The sequence below is a fragment of the Camarhynchus parvulus genome, chromosome 5, assembly GCF_901933205.1.
Source record: "Camarhynchus parvulus chromosome 5, STF_HiC, whole genome shotgun sequence".
NCBI classification, from domain to species: domain Eukaryota; kingdom Metazoa; phylum Chordata; class Aves; order Passeriformes; family Thraupidae; genus Camarhynchus; species Camarhynchus parvulus.
The window spans coordinates 30,604,414-30,626,113 of NC_044575.1; the positions used below are offsets into that span (position 1 = coordinate 30,604,414).

A 21,700-nucleotide genomic window follows, 5' to 3' on the forward strand; every position below is an offset into this window, starting at 1 on the left:
CTGTACTGCTTTGCATTTGAAGATATTCCTGCCTCTCTTGTTCCTACAAGCTCCCATTTCTCTTTGTCTCCCTTGCAGAGATTTCACAATACATTTTACTTAGATTTCTTTTATTTGCCTAAGAGCACAAATTCAGTGGCTTGATGGGCACTTTTCTGCTTTTTGTAGCAAATGCACATAACTATATGATTCTCCACAGTTTCAGTGCTGATCTCATATTTATTGCCAGTGCTTTTGTCTGAGTAAGTATATTACTTTAGTCAATGTTCTTTATTACTAAATCTCTTTTCCGTATTGGAATTGGTCAAGCATGCTAATGTTCTCTTTTCTGCTTCCTGTCTTCCAGTTAATATATTTCAGATGTCAGTCTCCTCTTGGCTTTCGCTGAAAATTTTGGAAAAAACACAGATAAATAAATAAATAAACTGATAATAAATATTCAAGGCAGTGAATTTAATAAAAAAGATAATGATTGTGTTTGCATTATATTAAATCTTATCACATAAAGTTTGATTAATGTCATAACAGCTATTTACCAGACAGATGTGAAAGACTGAATTTTGAATTAAGACTGTCTGTAGTCTGAGATTCAAGCACACCAAACATAATCAAATGTTGTTCTAAGATTATAACTCTTTGATGTAATTACAAATAAAAACAAAATCCAAACAGCATCAACACTCCTACCAAAAAAATACAACTGACAAAATACATATGGATAAGTGAACTGAATTTTCTGTTCTAAATTAGGAAATCGGTGAATTAGAAACAGGGAATGATATGATTTGCAAATCTATTGCGGATTATGTGTTGTCTGATATAGGAGAAAGAGAAATGTAGCTAAATTGAATGTAAACTTTGTGCTTCAATTACTTAAAAAACCAATCTCAAAACTATCTTACTTAGGCTGAATCTCTTAAGGATGTTTTGGGTTTTTTAAAGGCAATTCCAAAGTTAACACTCAGAAGACTTCATGTTCTACTTTTCTTCCCTCCACTTTAAATAAAATTCTTTGCTCAGCAAACTTAAAAATACTGCAATAAATCACATGTTCAATTATTATTAATTCTAGTATACCAGTGTAATAGGTATCAAATTTGGGGATACCAAGAACAAGTCAACATTTTAGTACTGCAAAAAAGGGAGGTAATAAAATTGCTGGTCCTGGTTTCCTCCTTGTATGCCTGAAAATATTCACAAAAGCTATTTTACCCCACTGAGGAGTAAAAGTTACCTGTTTTCACACACATTAAGACATGAATTTCTCACACTGTTAAAAGCCTGGATAAAGATTAATCACAGTGGCAGAGAAGCAATTTCTGATTATGTTCATTTTTTAGCCAATGAGATCTGCTTAGCAAAAGCTAATACTAAAAATATAAAGGAAATTTAAAAATCTAATTCAAATACGTACATCATAATTTCAGAAAGGAAAGCATACTTAGAGTATTTAGCACAAAAATTTTTTACTTAATTTAACAAAGCAAGATCCTGAAAAAACAGAAGCATGGCTCAATTCTGTGAAATTAACCTGCACTTTTTTGGTCATTGATGGCCGCAGAGAGTATAATATATATTGTATTAGCATTTTAACTGTTAAATACATGTATACATCCCTGGTCTTCATACTGCAACCATAACTTTCCTCAAATGTGCTATTTCTAACAAACAGAAGGGTGGAGACTCCTATTCTGCCCATCAGTTTGTGGACCTTGTCTGGTAGGACATGTAATCAATTTCACTTCACCAGCAAATGGTTGATGCCTCCGTTCTAGAAGGCATGGAATACTACATTTTCCTAACTTAGAGTTTCAACTAGGAGGGCAATTCATGCTCTCTGAGTATGTTCTTAGTAACAGGAGACAGAGACAACCAATCATTCAAAGAAATACTTTTTGTGTGTTTAGTAAGACCCAGGTAACCAGAAGTGGGACATATTTTAAAGATGCAGTATCCAGAGTACTTCATGTAGTACCATTAAAGACTGGTGATGTAAGCAAACAACAAAACAATTTCAGCTATAGCAAAATGTGTGCAGTTTTCAAGCTGTGCCAGTTTTTCATAACTATATCTTTGACTAACACGAAAAAAATAATTCTGAATAACAAATACAACAAAAAAATATACCATCTATTGTGACTCCTCTCAGGAGAGCAGCATAGAGTTTATTTCAACAGAAATAAATGTGAGGGTCTCTGGCAAGTTGCCAGGATTTCAGTATGGCTTTATAGTAATGAGTAAGTAATAATAAAGGGAAAGTCAAATGGAAGTGTAACCAGAAGGACTAATATGAGATTAATTTAATGTCCTCTTAGACTGCCAATACTTGATTTCTGCTTAGGAGAGAATAGATATATAGAAAGAAAACAATAAAATATACATTCAGTATGTGCCAGACATCAGACTTCAACATGAGACAGAACTTTCTCTCCCTGGCTATACACAGACAGCTGACTGCAAATAACTGAAATCCACAAAAATATATGTCATTAGGTTTAAGATCAAATTATTTCAGAAGCAGTCAAATCAGTGGTATGGCTTCTGATAGGTCACTGGTGTTTAAAATGAACACCATTACTTTGTGGAAAGCGGTAAATATTCACAACCAACCTTCTCCCTCCTTGGACACTCCACAAATTACCATACCAATCTAAGTCACTTGTCTTAAAACCATTCTGGAAACTTCATCATAATCTCCAAATGCACAGAGGTTTCTTTATGTCTGTTGTACTAGGGTGGAGTGCAGAACTCCTTGCAAAATCCTTGTACATTTCTTATTAGAAAACCTATAGTCTCTAGTGTATTTTATTCTTTCTGAATGTGATTCATAAGAATTTGTCACCTTTTCTCTTCAAAATTTATTTTATGCTAAGAAAGAGAACGGGCACTCCTATGTAACTCACAGAGCATCTCTGTCACAGCACTGTTTCTTTTCTAAAGGTCACAATTTTTTCATCATCAATTCAGAATATGCAAGAATATTTCCATACTCCTAATAATTTTTTTCCCACATCCTGAACTTCAAATGTGGCAATGGTACTGTTGCTGAAAATTTTGAGACTACAGTCTGACTCACCATCTTAGTATTACTTTGTCCTAACAAAGTAATTCTCTTTCCGTATTTCTCTTCTTGTTCATGAGGAAAAAATGAAGAATTATTCTGAAGTGATTGTCATCCTACACCAGAGGATAAATTGCATCCACACTTAACAAAACCTTACTTGGGGGAACTTAGGGAGGAAAGGAACAGTAAAAAGGAGACTGGAGTAAATTTATATTGAATGAGAAGATTTTTCTACAGATTCTGAAAGAGTTAAACTGGATATGGTTACCATGGAGCTAAGACTCCCACAGAAAAAAATTACAGCATTTTGAAACATTTGTTGGAAGCACACAGGCAGACAAATAAGTGACACTGCATCACTTTCAGACTTAATTAGGTCACTTAAATTCTACCTGCAAGTGGAAGCTCAAGGGAGGGATTTTTATAGGCTTTTACTGACTATTTCAGCCATAGCCTTTCTAATTTAGAAATCTTTGGCTGAAAACGGCAGGTAAGTTTCTTGGGCAATGACCATATTAATTCACTTCCATATTAATGCACTTCCTTATTATCAACAATGCTTCCAAGTGAACTGAGGGGCTTGATTTAACTGTGAATGTAAAAAAAAACCCAATAACAACCAAACAATAAAAAATACAAAAGAATGCTGACTTTAATATTTCCCCTTCTTAGTAGGAACTGCATTTCTGCTCTTGAATTTGATTATGTAAAAGGCATTCCATGTCTGAGAGGATTACTGCTATAAAAATTACCTCTCAGTAGCTGGGCATGACACTGACTTTTGTGAATATGTTTTTGTTTTTTCTCAGACCTAATTAATACATACTCTAAGAAAAGAGGAGTTTCCAGCTCTAAAGCCATGGTAATAAGGACATAGTCAAGATTTTAGGGAATTTTTAAAATAAACTATTATCTGTTGAAGTATAGCAGTAGCTCTAGTTCTACTCTAATACACACTGATTGCATGTTCCAACCTGAATACAAGTTTTCACCATGGGCTCCATGAGCACAAGTCAATTAACATTAGGGCTATCACACTTTATGCTGCATAAACTCAATAATTAGGAATGCCATTCCTACTCCTCCAGGGTAGTTCTCACAGAAATCCAGCTATGACTGTAAGCCTGGTTTAGAGAGTTTTGGCTTATAGAAAACTACAGTGCTATTCTTAATTTTCTCCTTCTGACTCAGCACTAAGGGCTGTTTCTCTGGCTGATTCTGTCTCAGAGGGCACACTTCTGAAGAATTCCTGTGCTGTATAAAATATTAAGCTGGGTGAGAAAATACTGTTAGAACTAAGTCATTCAGCGGTAACACATAATCTGTGCAACAAACTGCTTGGGGAAGAGTTGCTGGAAAGCTGCCTGTGGAAAAGGACCTGGGGGAGTTGGTCAACAGCTGCCTGAACATGATCTGACAGTGTGCTCAGAGAGCCAAGCCACTCAATGGCATCCTGACTTGTATCAGAAATAGTGTGGCCAGCAGGATCATCCCCCTGGACTTGGCGCTGGTGAGGCTGCACCTTGAAGACAGTGCTCACTTTTGAGCCTCTCACTACAAGACATTGAGGTGCTGGAGCATGTCCAGAGAAGGGCAAAAAGGTGGTGAAAGGACTAGAGGTGTGGCTGAGGAAGCTGGGGTTATTTAGCCTGGAGAAAAACGGTTTCAAAGGAGAACATATTACTCTCTGCAGCTCCTTAAAAGGAGGCTGGGATGAGAATCAGTCTCCTCTCCCAAGCAGCAAGCAACAGGGCAAGAGGAAGTGGCCCCAACGTGCACCAATACAGGTTTAGATTGGATATCAGGAAGAATTTCTTCGCTGAAATGTTTGTCAAGCTTTGAAACATGCTGCCCATGGAAGTGGTGGTTGTGACACCACACCTGGATGTATTTAAAAGGTTCATAGATGGAACATGGTTTAGCGATGAGCACAGCTTTTCTAGCTTAACATCTGGACTCAATTTTAAGGGTCTTTTCCAACCTTGATGATTCTATGGTGCTTTCCTATGGTGCTATAAGGAGAAAGCATATTTCTGGAACCACTTCTTTCTGAATTAAAATTAAATTTCCTTCCAAACTAAAATGTGATATTTGAGAAAACACTCTTAAGAGCATGAAAAGCAGTACTGCAGTCCTCTCTGACTGATGCCAATGTAAATAAAGACTTGTGACTATCTGAGCACCTGACATTTCAACAGTATCTCTTAGTACAGAGAGATTGCACTGACAGGAGAACACACTCAGCATGAATCTAGGAAATAAACTGCCCTGTACCTACCAGAATCTTGCCAGAAATACCTTGGCCAGCCAGGGACTGTTTCCAATAGGCAGTACAGTTAATATCCTGGGGAATTTGTTTAGCTGTATGCATGTAGGCTGTATACCTCCACTTTGTCTCAAGGCTAGAGAATTAACTGCGGCTATTTAACTTCCTAACATAGTCAGAGATTTTACAGCCTTCAGAAGATGTTTAGATACATAGCCTGTCTTCTTTTTTTAGATTGGTGTCTAGGTTGAATTTATATTGTTTAATATATTTCAGTATGGCCTTGCTGTGAAAGGTGAGCAAGTCCTGGCCAAAAAAGAGGAATTTACCATGTCACTGTCCAAGTGGTTGTCACCAGTTTTTAAAGGAGAGTGAGACAGCAGGAGTACAAACAAGGGACAATAAAATTTTAAGGAAACAAAATATCCAGTCACATGAGAGCAAGTTAAACAAACTCAGTTTACTTACTCCACAAAAGACAAACTGGAGAGGGAATAGAATTTTTCTTATATAAATACATTGAAAAATTACAGTTGAGACATATAAAAAAAATCTATGAATACATAAAAATATTTAAGCTGAAAAAATGAAGGAAGATTGCTAGATTACTGGACTGGTACCTTGATAAAAGCAACAGGAGAAAAGATATAATTAGTTCTAAAACGGAACTTCAGGTCAAAATGAATTCAATGACTCAAGAAGTTCTTCTCAGTCTTCTGTTCTTGTGATGCATAAATAAATATTTCCACATTAATTGAAAGCAAATGCAAGACTAATCTGAGAAAAGATAATTCAGATGGATTCTATGTGATAAAAATAAGGTGAACAAAAAGACTGGGAAGTCTCAGTGACTTAAAAAGTCTGAAGAGCCTCAGAAGATGGTCTTTGTGGAGTAATGACAGAAAAATTTCAGCATTATCAGCAAAGTATCTTTATTGTTTGTTGTATTCATTCCATATTTAAGAAAATACAGCCTTGCTTATTACTAAATGTAGATTCCACTTTGAAGCTGGAGAAGAAAAATACATAACTATTTGTAATTTTCCATTAAGAGCAAAAAAACTCCTGGTAATACCCACAAATTTGACAAGTCAAGCATACAAAAATTAATTAAAAGCCTGCAATTTGTTATAACTCTGTGATATCTCTTATGACATCAAACAACAAGAGACAGCAGGACAGTTGTTCTCACTGTTTTTTACACCCTCAGGTAGAGCTAAAGAGGAAATGGGCATGAACTGGTGGGTCAGTCTCTCCTCGAAAATTTTCACTACTAGTGTGTACTCACAGTGACTGAATATAAAAATTCTTTGTCTTCCCAGTCAACTCCATACCCAGATCTCCTTTGTTTTTCTCACTATGATATGGCTACCCTTCTTGTCAAAGAAAAAAATCCATCTCTGTGGGATAATTCTACCTTAGGCTTTTCCTTCTAATCCCATCCCAACCACATCTTTTAAAACTCATCCTTCTGTTGTCCTAAAAAATCAGATTCATTCTCCAGATGCAACGAGCCAATATTTACACAGTTGAGAGTGACATTGATTACTTATTTCAAAGCTGTGCAAGCCTGGGTTTCTGGAGGTATTCCACAAATCAAGCAGCGCAACTATTAAAAATTTTTACTGTTTGTACATTTTAGCAAACTAAGGAATTAGTGTTCTTTGGCTAAAAGTTGCACAGTTCTCTTATTTATTAGTATTCTATCTTATGTTGGTTAATGAATTCCCACGCTGATTACTCCACAGGCTCAGGCTTTCTCTTTTTTTGAGTTGGTGTGTTTCTTGTTCCAGTGATCACAATCTCCCCCTGCTGGAATTACCTTTTAGGCAGTTGGAGCCCATTTCAGCACAGTTGCTGGGTTGGGTTTATTGGTTTCTTCCTTATCTTGGGAGCTCTGCCAGGTGGTCTATAAATTCTGCATTCTTTGTGTCCACTTTCAGTGGGCATCCTACTTCCCAAGCCTTGTTAACCTCCTGCTAGGTCTGAGATTGCTGAAGCATGTCCAGCTCTGTATCTTAACAGGGCAATTCTACCAACAAGTAATTTGTGATTCTAACTCATGGACATCACTTGGAGCTTGCTTGTTAGCTGCTCTCTGTTTCACAGATTGAATCTCCCTGTTTGTTGATTAGGCTTGAAAGCATAAAAAAATTAAAAATCAAATAACATCCTTTCTTAAGGGGATATTCCACATTTTGCATCACTTACTTTAGATGCCATCTCTTCAATTCCATTTCTGTTAAGTTTGTAGTACTAATCACAAATTTCCATCTACAAAACATTCAGGTTAGGGGTTTGTTTTAGATTTTCATTGGGGAATCATCTATGATCTCACACAGAAGATAATTCCCTGCAGAGATAACCCACTGGCTTTTTCTGATTTGTTTTAGGGTTTGTTTGTTTGCTCTTGTGCTTTCACCTGTTTAGTTTAACTTTTATTTAATACCTTCATTTTGCAGTGTAGTATTTAAAATGTGTGATGACTGCTGCTCATACTGACCATTCCTTGTACACTCATCTACAGCCTGTCCATCCACACATCCACTTTGTTTCAGGGAATGTATTGTTTTCCTGCATTTGTACACAAGTAGATCCTAGCCCTTATCTGGATGCAGCAGAATAAAAATCAAAACTATTAAAAAAAAAAAAAAAAAAAAAAAAAAAAACAAAACAAAGAGTTTCTTGCCCGGAAAGTGTGTACATTTGTGGTATATCAAAGGTACTATTTTGCTTACTTAGATTAAAACCACAGTTTGAATAACAGCTGCAAACATTAACATGAGAGTACTTCAAAGCACATTAATTAGGCTAAAACAGGGGTTTTAATCATGGCTCACTTGAGATGGTTTAAGATAATTCTTTCAAATTCAACCATCATTAGATAACTGGACTGAAATTACTACTTCTCATTGCAACATGAGAAGTGGTTGTTCTACTTCTTTAATGCTGAGTCAAATCTTAATAAAAAAGGCATAGAAATGAAATTTCCTCTTGTTTGTTTTTTTTTTAATTGAACCACAGATGTAGTAGATCTCCCTTTCTGTATCTACAGGCTCTCACATTTAGACCATTTACTTTCCAATTACTATTTAGCAACAGTGCACTCTCACCACATATAACTACCAACAACTGACTCTTACACATAGCTATAACATTTTATCAAGTGCTACAATATGAACATTACACTAACTTGTTAATAGCTGAAGACAAGACCTGCAGCCAATGATTCAAGCACAGCTAATACTCACAGAGCCCTGAAAACTATGTAAATACTAGACAGAAAGTAACCAGAGTGAATATGTATATAGAATATTGTAACAGGAGAAGAAATACTTGGGAAGAAACAGGTGTTGCCATTGCTTCAGACCTTTATTTTAGGACAGATGCACATTGCCCAGCATTGTCTAAGACAACATTTCTGCAAGTATTGTAACCTTTCACCTTGCATATTCCCACCTCACCCCTCAAATGCTGACAAATCAGTGTGCAATTAAACCACCAACCTTAAGAAACCCAAACGATGGTCATGCGTACGAAGAATCCTGACTACTTAAATCTCTGCTTGAACAAAAGGAGGTATACGTTATTTTTGGGATGCCATCTCAATAAAAGAAAACTGCACTTGCATGGTGACATGGTCAGAGGGGATCTAAGTCAGCACTGCTAAAAGCTCACAACTTTTTCCATGTTTATACAATATTACAGGATCACAGAATTAACTAGGTTGAGATCATTGAGTCCAGCCTATGACCAAACACTATCTTGTCAAGTAGTCCCTGGCACCAAGGGCCACATCCAATCTTTCCTTAAGCACCTCCAGGGATGGTGACTCCACCACCTCCCTGGGCAGCCCATTCCCATGCCTAAACACCCTTTCTGTGAAGAACTTCTTCCTAATATCCTATTCCTAGTTTCCAGAAAATAACAGCTGAGTCTTTGCCTCCATCCTCTGCAGTTGCATTTAAGAGGAATAGCTCTGTGACTTCTATTGTAACAACAGCAACCAGTTCTTACTGTTGCTGTGAAAACATCTAGCTTAAGAAATGACAGAAAGAGAAAAGAGAGTACACAGAGGCTAGTAGCTGGTTCTGGTGTTCTGATATAGCTGCATTACACAGCCAGCTGAGAGAGTGTTTCCTTACAGCAGTAGTGCTGGAGATTTAAGGGATGCATAGAGTAAAGAGACTGGGTATTGTTAACTGATGTTGCATGGAAGCAGCCTGAAGTCAGGATAATCTTTCATCAACTCCCATGTTATCATTGGCTCTCTGTCTGTTTATTTTAGAAAAACAAAGAAAAGAGACAGAGATGTGAAAAGATAAAAGTAGTAATCAGGATAAAGTTAAGTTGCATGAACACATGATAGAACTGTGTAATAATATGATTAATTTTCTAAATAGCACTAAAAATATTCTATGGATGTGATGGACTGTGCGTAGCAGAATATCACCCTTCTTCATCTTTTTTTTCCTTGCCGGCTTCTGCTCCCCCTCCATTTTTTACATCATGGTGAACACATTTCACCCTTTAGAATGTTGTGATTTATGATTCTAAACGGTCTTCATATTGGCAAAGGAAAGAAAGGTCATATTACCACTCTAATTAGCAAGTTAAGCTGCATAAACAGGGCCTTATGTCGTCAGTGATGTTATTTAAGCCTAAGGTCAACCTTGAGAGAAGCTGGCCTAGGAAGATCCCTGGTAGAAAAAAATGTGTCTTTCGAACAAAAATAAACTTCTGCCATGAAGTTCAATTTACATGTTCTGAATGAATCTAGAATCTTCCACATACCACCAAGCTTCCTGAATTTCAAATAAATCACAAAAATCTGAATGTCCTTGTTCAGCTTCTCTCAGAGTTGATGTTTTTTCAATAGCAAGGCACCAGTGGATACACTATTACAGATTATTACTTGTGACAAGCAAATATCAACTATGACAAGAAATAGCAACTCTACTCTGGTTAGCAGTAAAAGGTCATTAGTAACTTATCTACAGTAAGGCTAGCTAGGCCATTCACAATTAGTCATCAAATGTTGGCTCTTCAAATTAAAAAATAGACAAAAGCCTTAGTAAGAAAAGCATTTTCCCTTCTGATAAAGTTATCTTCCTTAATAAAGATTTTTTTAACATTATCAATATATTTTCATATATTCATATCAATATATTTTAAATGCAGGTAATGTCCTTTTTTCCCTCTTTAGGGAAACTCTTTACTATCTAGCTTAACAAACAGTGTGTCTTCTCTACTGGAAGAACAATCTGGCTGTATAAACAGTATTTGCAACATATGACATATATCACAGCACATACTTTTGGACCTTACCATTTATTTAGGGCTAGCTGATTACTGATTTAACTTCTCTTAACTTTCACCATGATACAAGCATACCACACAGAATCATTAATTTCATGCATAAAGGAGATCAGATGCAAAATGTATAAATTAAAGAATTCTGAAACTCAGGTGCATTTGTGTGACTAAAGCAAAGGTATTCTTCTCCAGGCCAGCTTTGTTATGCTAAGCTTTTACTATTTCACACATGAAACTGAAGCAAAAATGGGAAACGTTCACATCACTGGTGAAGGATATAATCCCATTTACTATCGAATAGCACTGTCATATTCCCTTCTGTGAAACTTTGTCCAGTAAGCTTGTTTTTGCAGTGCAGCTTAAAATCACTACTAGAAAACCACTAGTCTTGAAAGAGAGTCATAGCAGTTGCTGACTTTTCCTTCTATTGTAATGCAAAAATTTATATTAACATACTACTCTTATTGAAGTTTGGGGTTTTTTTTGTAGATTCTATTATAGTTGGTTTTCCTATGTATGTACAATAATATGTATGATAGTTTTACTATGTATGTACAATAATATGTATGTTGGTTTTACTATGTATGTACAATAAACTTACAGTACCTAGCACAATATGGCAATGTCACTTAATTGTACAGGTGGAAATACTTTGTACAAGATCCAAAATTTTACCTCATTCCATTTCACGGAAGAAATTTTATATCTTGAGCAAAATATCTTGAGCAAAACTAAAATAAACACAGTAAATAAATCTTGAATAAAACCAATCATTTAAGGCAAATATGGATAATTGGCATTCGCAGTGACTGAAGGAAGAGGTGTAGATTGACAGAATTACTTTAAAGAGTTTTAACAGCAGAAATGTTACTAAAATTTATAGATTTAACAAGGCTTTAGTGGAACTTTTGAAATAATAATCAATGATAAGTGATCCAGTGAGAATACCTATCCTTTATAATCAAGAGTTGCTTGCAGAGTTATTATTGAGGTACTACTGGGTATTCAAGCACTCTGCTCTTTTATTTACTCACACAATAGAGATGCATTAAAGATGGGGCCAGTTTGACCTTGCCTAAGAGAGTCACCTAGGATCCAGTATAGTACACAGAGAAAGGTCTTGACATTTTTTGTAAGCTTTGAGCTAGAATTTTTTTTGTTATATTGTGTAACAAAAAATTAAAAAACCACCAAACAAACAATTTATTTTTTTTAAACCTACCATTCCAGTTGACACATGAGTTATTTAGCCATCAAAAGTGCTAGTCACCCTCAGTCACTTGCAACTTCACCTATACCAGATTACCTGGAACTATTTCCATACATGGTAACAAAGTAATTAAAATAAACAAAGATTTCCAACAGATCTGCAAAACTTTACTAGGAAAGTGAGAAAGTAATAACAACTTTTAGAGAAAAGGTTTAGTGTCTGCAAATTAAAAATGTTAATATTTTCCTATGCATTTAAAAAACCCTCACTCTATTAATTCTAATATATCAAAGTAGTTCATAAAATAAAGGGCAAATGCAAAGATTTTAATGAAGGTTTGGCACACAATCATCATTAACTTTCCACAGAAAAATCAGAAAATCAGATCTTTTAAAACCCTATTAGTATTTAGTCCTATAATGGTCAATACGAATGCAGCAAAGAATCTTTTGTCGCGTGAATGTTCTTCACAAAAAGGTTATCTTGTAGCTACAAATGCAAGCATAATAATATATGATCAGACTCAGGTCTTCCAAATTCTAAACTCTACTTTTCCCAGCTTTGGCCACATAGAAACTATAATGTCTATTGATTTTGATCTCTTGAAATGTGCAACAGAAATGGATATGCACTTGAGAAGACAGGCTGGTAATTTGCAGCTTAATACAGAGCACTGGGGGTTAATTTTCTTTTAGTCAAAATGTTAACTTACTGTATCAATATTCCTATATATTCTTCATCAACTTCCAAATTATACAAACTACTGACATTAAGTATCTTTAATATGTATCAGGTGTATAAGTCTTCTGAGAATTTTCCATGTACAGAAAAGATGAGGCAGTGAAGTCAATGAACATCAGATGGAGTCTTGGGAAATGGGAGTCATTTGGCCTTGGGCATTCTAGTGAATCATCTGGGACTTTAGCACTGGTATATATTCTAAGTTTGATGATCCCTGTACTCCCATTTGTACGTGGTATTGCTGATGTAGTTCAAAAACATGTTAAACTTCCAGTGCTATAAATTAATTACACATCTTCTGTTAAAAAGTTTTTTCAATTTGCAAGTTGAAATTCTGTTTTTTTACAAGTAATTTTAAAATGTTTTATTTAACTTCAATTGTTCTGTAATACTTTGTTATTGAAGAGATTTCAAATTGTTGCAATTGTGTCAAGGGAAGTTGGTTTTCTGGCACACAGTATCAGAGAACATGGTTTAGTGCTGAAGTAGCTGGAATACTCAAGACTGACAGAGATGTTTGCTGTGGACTAAAAACAGCTCAGGCGTGTGCTGACTACTCAACTCACTGAGGAACTAGCACTTGCTTATTTGGATAAAAGCCCAGTAGAAAGAACAAACTTGATGTTACTACTGAATCTTTCACCTTATGTTGCTGATGTCTCTACTGTTACTTCTGCTGACTGTAGCTGACACTCCTGCCCATGGATGAGATGTGCCAAAAGAGGGAACCTGGAAAGGGCACTGACAGATCGGTCAGCAGCTTCTACTCACAGCTGGGCCTTGTCTGTGGAGTCTGAGCCTTGACTGACAGCAGGTGTGCAGTGACTGACAATCAACAGCTCTGGGTACCTCATATCGAGACATCACCAAAAGCAGATCGAGCGGATCTCAATTTCCCTATAGGCTTTTGTAATTCCAATGTATATCCCAACCTTGAACTACTTTAGACCCACCCTGAGGTGTCACATATTTGCCATTTGCACTTCAGAACATCACTGTAAGTTTCAGAAAACTAGTTTCCAAAAGCTAACCAAGCACATCAAGTATTTGGGTAGAAAATATCTGCTGAAATTAGAACACACATTCTCTTAAATAATATCTAGTACACAATTTTAGATCTTCCAGCACCAAAACCACTATATCCTACTAAGTTATAGACAGAAGGAATGGTCTGCTGATGTTGTCATGACATTAAAGACAGAATATAAATTTAAAACTTCTATATTGAGAAAATAAAACAAAATACTCATTGAGGCATATATTAATACCTCATGTTTTCTTTCTGAACCTTTTAAAGTATATTTATGTAACTAATTGTTTTTTAATTGAGATGATAATTTTAATGCCTTTAGATATCTGTGCTTATTATGTGTCTGCAGTGTTTCTATGTCATTTGGGAAAAGGTGCATTTTGTGTATGAAGTCGAGAGATGCAGAACTTTTAGCTAATGTCCTGTTATTGAATTCAAAAGCTTCAAAATAACTGCATGCCAATTTTATTTTTCAGCTCCTCCATGCCTGCAACTCTGTTTTAATTTTTGGAATGTGTAGCTAATGCACCTGGCAGCATTTGGCTGTGTGGTCACAGCACTGCCATGGGAACTGAGAAGAGGCAATATTCACTACTGGATTTCAATATGAATCATACCCAGTTAGTACAGCATGGGACTAGAGATCAGAAAACCTCCTTGCTGCATTCTATAAGAATGCATAACATCACTAACAAATTCACTATTTATTACTGAAGATATTCATTCCCATTTAGACACCAAAAAGCAGACCATGAGCAGAAGACAAATCCGAACAACAACCACCAGTGTGGCTATGAAGAAATAGGGAAATATATGCTTGGGTGTTAATTTAGGATTATTGCATGGTCACAAATCCTGTCAAAAGCCTTTTCTGTCACTAACATTCTAAGGCAAGTTTGAAGAGTTTTACTTGACTATAACAAATTTGTTGTTATTTCTGTAGAACTGCATCAACATCAAATACCCCCAGAAATATAACTGGGGGGAGGGGGGGGAAGGGAAAGGAAACTAACAAGGAGTTAGTTAGATCTATCCTAGAAGAGGGTCATGAATATCATGAACATATTCAATCTCACAAGTATTTTCTAACAATACACTGAATTTGTAACACTGTAGTATATGCACTGATTTCTTTTTTAAATAGCATTTTTAAAAATTATGCTGTAGAAAAAAGCAGTAGAAAAGCATGATGTTGAGTTCATGCAGTATAATGCCACTTTGATTTTAACTGATGTAGACTGGTCTAATATGAAGCAGCTTGCTTAAGTGCAACTTGTTACATATAATTACATATATTCTATTGATATGATATACAATATATCCCTACATATACCACACATATGTGTACTATGACTGTATATTGTTTTACAGTGCATCTCTGAATTGTACTGATCTACATTCTTGTAGGAAAAAAGTAGGATTACTCTCTATTCTATGGATTCCATGCTAAATAAAACATAAGAAATTTCTCAAGGAAACCAAACAATGTACCATCTCAGGATCAATGTCAGGACTTTTTGGAAGTGTATTTGTACCTCAGCTACCTTCAATTTGACAGAAAGAAATCCACCTTCACCTCTGATTAATCACGATGCAGGTCTTCTTTGTTCACTGTTTTATCTGCAAAAACTCGATTTGCCTTTGCCTCTTTCTGCTCCCCTTTACCTGATTTAGTCTTCCAATACACCATCAGCCAGAAAATGCATTTTTCCCACATTGTTTATTACAGTCAGGTTTTTTATAAACTTCAATCAACTTTCATTAAATTAAACATAAATTACTGAAGTATTTCTCTTTCCATCTAAACATGGTGCAAAGAACTTTTTCATGCCAGGGGCCTAAAATATACATTTACATTTATGTAATTCCAAAAGAGAAATTATTACAAATTAATTGAAAGGCTGTTATAGATATCAAGCAATTACTGCAATATGTTTGGAGGTTAAAACACACACTACAGTCTGAAGCAATGACTGTTGTCTTTATACTGTGGTAGACCATTTGCTTAAAATTCTGGCTTGAAAAGAGGTTGCAATTAACAGCACAAGAATTATTCTTTATTTTATAAAAAATAAACACAGCACATCACAACACATGATACACTGGAAATTTTGTCATATTCTAAATCCGTCCTTAATATGATCCTACTTTCAGCAGGGAAAGAGTCCTAAGCAAAGAATGACCATGAGTAGTTTTGCCTATAGCGACAAACTGGACAAAAATATTCATAAAGTTGAGAACACATGCAGGAAGTAAAAGTGGCAGCTGAATGAGTGAAAATAAACTGAGAAACATTATTTACAGAGAAGGACACCACAAGTTCTTAGAAACACAACTCAGGATAAATTTACATTAAGTATGATTTCCATGGTAGAAAATGAAGGAAAATAACAGTGATTGTGAATAGTTGTACTGGTGATAGCCTGAAGTTTAAGAAGCAAAAAACAAGTGTATTTGAAAGACTCTTTTTAAAGAGAGGAGGAAACATATTGTTTTGTCACATGATTTTTGTTGTACTACTTAAAAGCCTTAGAAGTATGGACTGCTACACAACTACAACTGCAGCAATAGGATCAAAAGGGGGAGATTTAACTCACAGAGATTAATAGATAAACAGATACAGAAATATTTAACTCAAAAATAACTGAACTCCTAATACACACCAGCTCTCAGAAGTAATTCAAGTTTATCTAACATTATTCATTATTTTTACTCTTTTTTTGAAAGGAATTGACTAATGAATTTCTGTGTCATGAGTTGCAGCACATTTCAGTGACAATAGACAAAATGTTCTAGTTAATTTGAAAAGAATATAGTGCAATACACACAGCTGTTCAAAAAGCACACAGAATTTGTTCCAGCTCCCTTAAAAAGGGCATCAGGAAGATTCCACTGATTTTATCTCAAGGCATTTCCTATCCTTTCTATAGTTTTCCATAAATTCATGCACAGTTCACTGTGATCAGTTTTCAGATTTTCCCACTTTTTAATTAAGCACTGATAAAGACTTCTCCCTAGAAATATCTTCCATTGTTGTTTGGTATTTGGACATTTGTCTAATATATTTGTTTACAAGTATTGGTCTGGTAGGTACTTTAGAGGAGATCCCTGTACTTTACTGAATCGAGCCACAGAGATCTGTGCTACATAATATCAGCATGCAGTTAGTAACATAACTATTAGATACAAAGTTGGACTATTAAGGAAAAATTATTTTCATATCTCCACTTCATATGTTCTTTGTTATGTCACTAGAGACACACCACTAGAAACTCAGATTTAATGAACCAACATATATTAAAAGCATCTAAAAAGAACTAGTTTTATGCCACACTGATCCCTGATAAACTGAAATGGTGTAGTACAACTCTTAGAATAATTTTTAAGAAGTATCATCATTTAATAACCTTTTATATTTAGATTTGGCAACAGTAAATGATTGGGGGGAAGAAAGAAAATCCAATTTACAGTATACCTAGACAGTTCATATTGTAAAACAGATTACTTCCCATCTCATTTGTAACATCTGAACAGTAGAAGACCTCATTTTCAAGAAGTATAGATAGGAATGTGTATCCACAAATAAATTTGTGTATGAGCTGCTCAATCCTCTTGATTCTGAGCAGCAAATCAATACACAAATGATCCTAAAAAGATCTGTAAACTCATTGTGTAAATTTACATACATGGACTAGATCTTGAAAAAAAATTCAAATATTCTTTTCTGGGTCTTTGTAACAGTATTTTGATATTTAAGCATAATAGATAATTACAGTCAGTCAATGGAAGAAAACAATTTCCCACTCCTGTCTGTAAATTTTTAGATCGAGATTAGAGAGGTTTTAGGTTCTCACTGGTTCTCCAGTGAGAACACTTAACTTTAAGTCTTTGAGAGAAGCTGTTGAAAGAGCATATAAATTAAAGAAGAACCAATTGGTAAGGCCTTCGACACTCACAGAAATGAATGACTAGTAACTAGCTGGGGAAAGAATCGCACACACAGGCACAAAGGCATATGTGCATTTATGCCTAGACACATCAGCACAAACAGTATTTAGATTTACAGAAAATGAGGCAAAATTTTGTTGACTAATGAACCATTTAAAAAAAAAACAACAACACAACAACAACAAAAAGCCAACCAAAAAAAGTATCTCTATTAAAACAAGGAGGAACTCTTTCCATTAATAGCATGAATTTCAGGAAAAATAGCAAAGCAATAGACCTTTCAACTAGTGTTACCACCATAATTAGCACTCTAAGATGGCAAACAACTTTGATATGCTTCATTACATTTAAAGTGCTTTGGCAGGGGTGGGACTTCACCTCCATCCTCAACCATGCACTCAGTTACTGTCAGCAAGTTACTATTTAGGTATTTCTAATGGAGGAAGGCAAAAGCTCTTTGCTCCAAGACAGAGACCACCTCATATTTGAGTAATTCAGCAGCAGCAGGAACTTGTGAATAGTTTCTGGATAGGAGAGAATGGTTTCAACTCATCATAGCAGTAAATTCCCAGCAGATAGGAAAGGCTCAAATGAGAATTGCTTACACTCACTCATTCACATGAAGGGAAACAAGTCTCCTTCTATATCCCTCAGTATGTTATCTCAAAACAGCACAGGTATTCTCACCTAATGCTGCATAATGTCAGCTACATTGATTTCTTGTGTATTCACACCTTAGGAGGAGGTAACAAATAAACAATATGGGAAAATCATCTAAACAAAAGGGCAACTAAACCACAGCAGTATTGCATGTTACACACATGCAACAAGTGCTTTGCTTCTCCCTTCCATACATGACACACCAAATATCCAGAACAAAAACCAGAAGGAAATCACCAGCAAGAATAAGAGATAAACAATTCTAAGCATCATTACAAAAAATAAAACACAAAAAATTCATAACAAAGACACAACAACAGGGTAGCAGTGTAAGAAAAAAATGTGTGCTTATATATTTATGTTCATACTGAACTTGCAAGTCAGGGAAAAATTCAGAACAGAAATTACACTGTATACCGAACATCTTCCTTGAAATGCTGTCATTGCATGTAAGGGCTTTACACAAGCACTGGGACATGTTTGAAATGAGTACTGAAGATATTCTACTTCTAGAACAATGATAATGTTGTTATCCTCTCTGAAATTTGCTCTTTAGGTGTTTCTCATTCCCATTGCTGCCAAACTAATTAAATATAAGGAATGTTTTGGAACAGAAAATGACAGTAAAAAGCCTTCCACCAAATCTTATACATGTGCCCACAAATTACTGCTCCATAGAAGCAAATACAGATTTCATCATCATGCATTTACAGGCTTCTTGACCTTTTATATGAGGAGAGAACATAAAAGTGAGACACAAAACTAAACAACAACTTAGATCTGGAAGACAAAAAAAGTCATAACCAACAAGAAATTGAGGACAAAAGGACATTTGTCTTTAAGATAGCAAAAAATAATTTAAGCAGATTTTTAATAGTTGGTTCTCTTTTTCAAAAAAATGCTGTATATCTTTGAATGAAAAGACATATAATCTTATTCTATACCTAAACAAGAAAGAGCTATCCCCAAGACCCTAAAATACCCTAGATAACCTCTCTCTAAAGACTCAAAAATAAAAACATGGATATCAACATTTTCAAAGGAAGATTCAGCAGCAATCCAAAAACCCAGAAAATATTTTGATTCAGAGAAGATTCTAATTGATCAACAATTTCACTGCAAGACTTCTTAAGGACTACTTTACTATATGTTTGTAAGCACAAACGCTGCTTACGCAGAAATAAAAGCTGTAAGAAATCAGTACTGAAGGTGTATCTCACTGTAGCACTCAGTATCTAACAAATGTTTCCTTTCTCAGTATACTAAGAAATAAACAATACATGCCTTGCCCACAAAGGTGAAGGAAGATTTATAATGTAGAGGAGACAGCAGTAACTGATATGATTTTTAGAGCAAGAAGTAGCTAGAACTTCCAAGAAAAAAATCTAGTTCATTCTCTCCCCTGTAGAAAATTTCCTTGTACTATGTGGAAGGAACATTTCTGCATAGTCTCCCTTTTGCTATTTCCAGTTTTGGCCCATACCTCTATTGAGAACTTCATTTTAACCATTGGAAGAAGTGCAACAGAGTTACTCTAGCATGTGAATGTATCACAGCAGCAGAAATTGCCGTCTCATGTAGCACACAGGCTACACCTATGAAAGGGCAAAGCTTCTCACTCCATCCCTGAGGATGGCTGTTCAGTTAAGGCAACATCCTAGAAGGCGAGAGGATGAAGGATACACATTTAACACCCCAGTCTCAGATTAAAGGCTGGAGTAATTTGCTAAAATATGTTCTTTTAAAGGGTGTAGTGGAGGGGATGAATGTTGGAACAGATTTTTCATTGTCATTATCCATCCCCCCCTGCCCCCTCCCACGAAATTCTCTGAGACTTAAAAGTACTAATGACACTTCATCACACCTAAACAACTTACAGCAGCAGCCATCACCTCACTCCAACCTTTATTTCCCATAAATAATTTACCCCAGAGTCTCAAAAAATCAATCTTGTAATTTCTTACTTTGGGAACTTAGCAATTTTTTATTTTAGTGACTTATCCTTTCAAAGTTGAATCAGCTCTAGAGGAGCTTGTTTCTAGAACATTATTTGTGATAAATGCAAAGTAAAGATAGCAAGGAAAGGGAAGGGAATACACACATCTAAAAGCAGTTTTTCCACACTAGTTACACAACAACACACTCTTAGTCATGCAGGGTAAATATAAGGAGACACAAGGTGAGACATGAAAAGGATGTTATCCTCTTCCCAAAAATTAATGCACATGCACTACTTGCTTAAAAGTCTAAATTAGTTGTCATACTAGATTTGTGCAAAGCTTTAGGAAAGAATGGTGTGAGGGCTCTTTATAGAAAATTGCACCAAGTGGAGGGTATTTCACTAATTAACACCCCTTCCCAAAGAAATGCTTATGTCCTTTAAAGATAAGCTTCTTTTAAGTAGAGAAAAGACCCCAAACATTTGCAGAGCCCTGACTTCAACATCTGTTGGTATTCCCTACGCACCAGTGTGCTTCTGTGTGCATGTTTATCAGAAGAGGTCATCAGGGGCTTGCTTAGTTTATTCATCATTTTAAGGCACTCCTATTTGCAAAGCTTCTGTTAATGTCAGTGAAATCTAACCCAGACAGAAGTTTCAGAGGTCACATATTTGGCATGCTACATTTAGAAACCCAAGTACAAAGTTGATGGGGACGCTTCAAACACAGGGGATTACAGCGGAAATAGGTCTCCTTATACCAAACTGGCTATTGAGCAGATTCAGGGAAGAACACACTGAGACTGCATGATGCTATTAGAGCTCTTATTCTTGCTTTATTTTATCCACTGACTAAATCAATTCTGCCATTTGGCTAAGACCAGCACAGAAATAACACTTTATTTTTAATACAACAGAAAAGAAATAGACATGAGACACAAAATCATGTACTATATGACCTATAAAAAGCAGATACTTACAGTTCGAAGGAACTGTATTTCATCTTCCCCTCCTTCACCCCCTTCAGCCATGGCTCTTGAGGAGTCAGCTCTGCTGAGGCTGATCGCCTCCACCGTCAGCTCACTGCGCTCTGTGCTGCTCCTCTCCTATCAGTATTAGCATATAGCTAATCCACAGCCATATAGGGAGCTCAGCTAACTCCGCTGCACTGCAGACTGTCAGTCAACCCCCTCACTGCCAGAGCCAACTGCGCTGCTGCTTTTCCAGCTCATAGCAAGCAATTCTCTCCCTTTTCTCTCTACCCTAGAGGCAAAACCCCCTACTGTTAAGGTATTGCAGGAAGCATTATATGCATCACTAGGTGTTGATTTTTTTCCCTCCAGATACTGTCTGGGCAGAACAACAGAAATGGTGAAGTGTTAATAAAAGCAGAGCTTGAGCTTCCATTTTCACAGATCAGGATAGCAAATTTTGCACTGAAATGTATCAAATTCAGCAATTTTGAACCTACTGATTATGCAGCAGAAGGATGTAATCCTGATGATCGCAGGACAAGCAGATTTTGA

The 21,700-nt window shown here is 35.8% G+C and overlaps 1 protein-coding gene across 1 annotated transcript in view; it reads right to left on the minus strand.

Moving 5' to 3' along the window:
- The window catches only part of RYR3 (ryanodine receptor 3), a 193,233-nt gene extending 171,960 nt beyond the window's left edge, over positions 1 to 21,273 (minus strand). Inside the window, exon 1 of the mRNA XM_030950304.1 lies at positions 21,155 to 21,273. Coding sequence (XP_030806164.1) covers positions 21,155 to 21,205 — 51 coding nt within the window. The 5' untranslated portion in view covers positions 21,206 to 21,273. The remainder of the gene's footprint in view (positions 1 to 21,154) is intronic.
- Between the last annotated feature and the right edge of the window lie 427 nt (positions 21,274 to 21,700).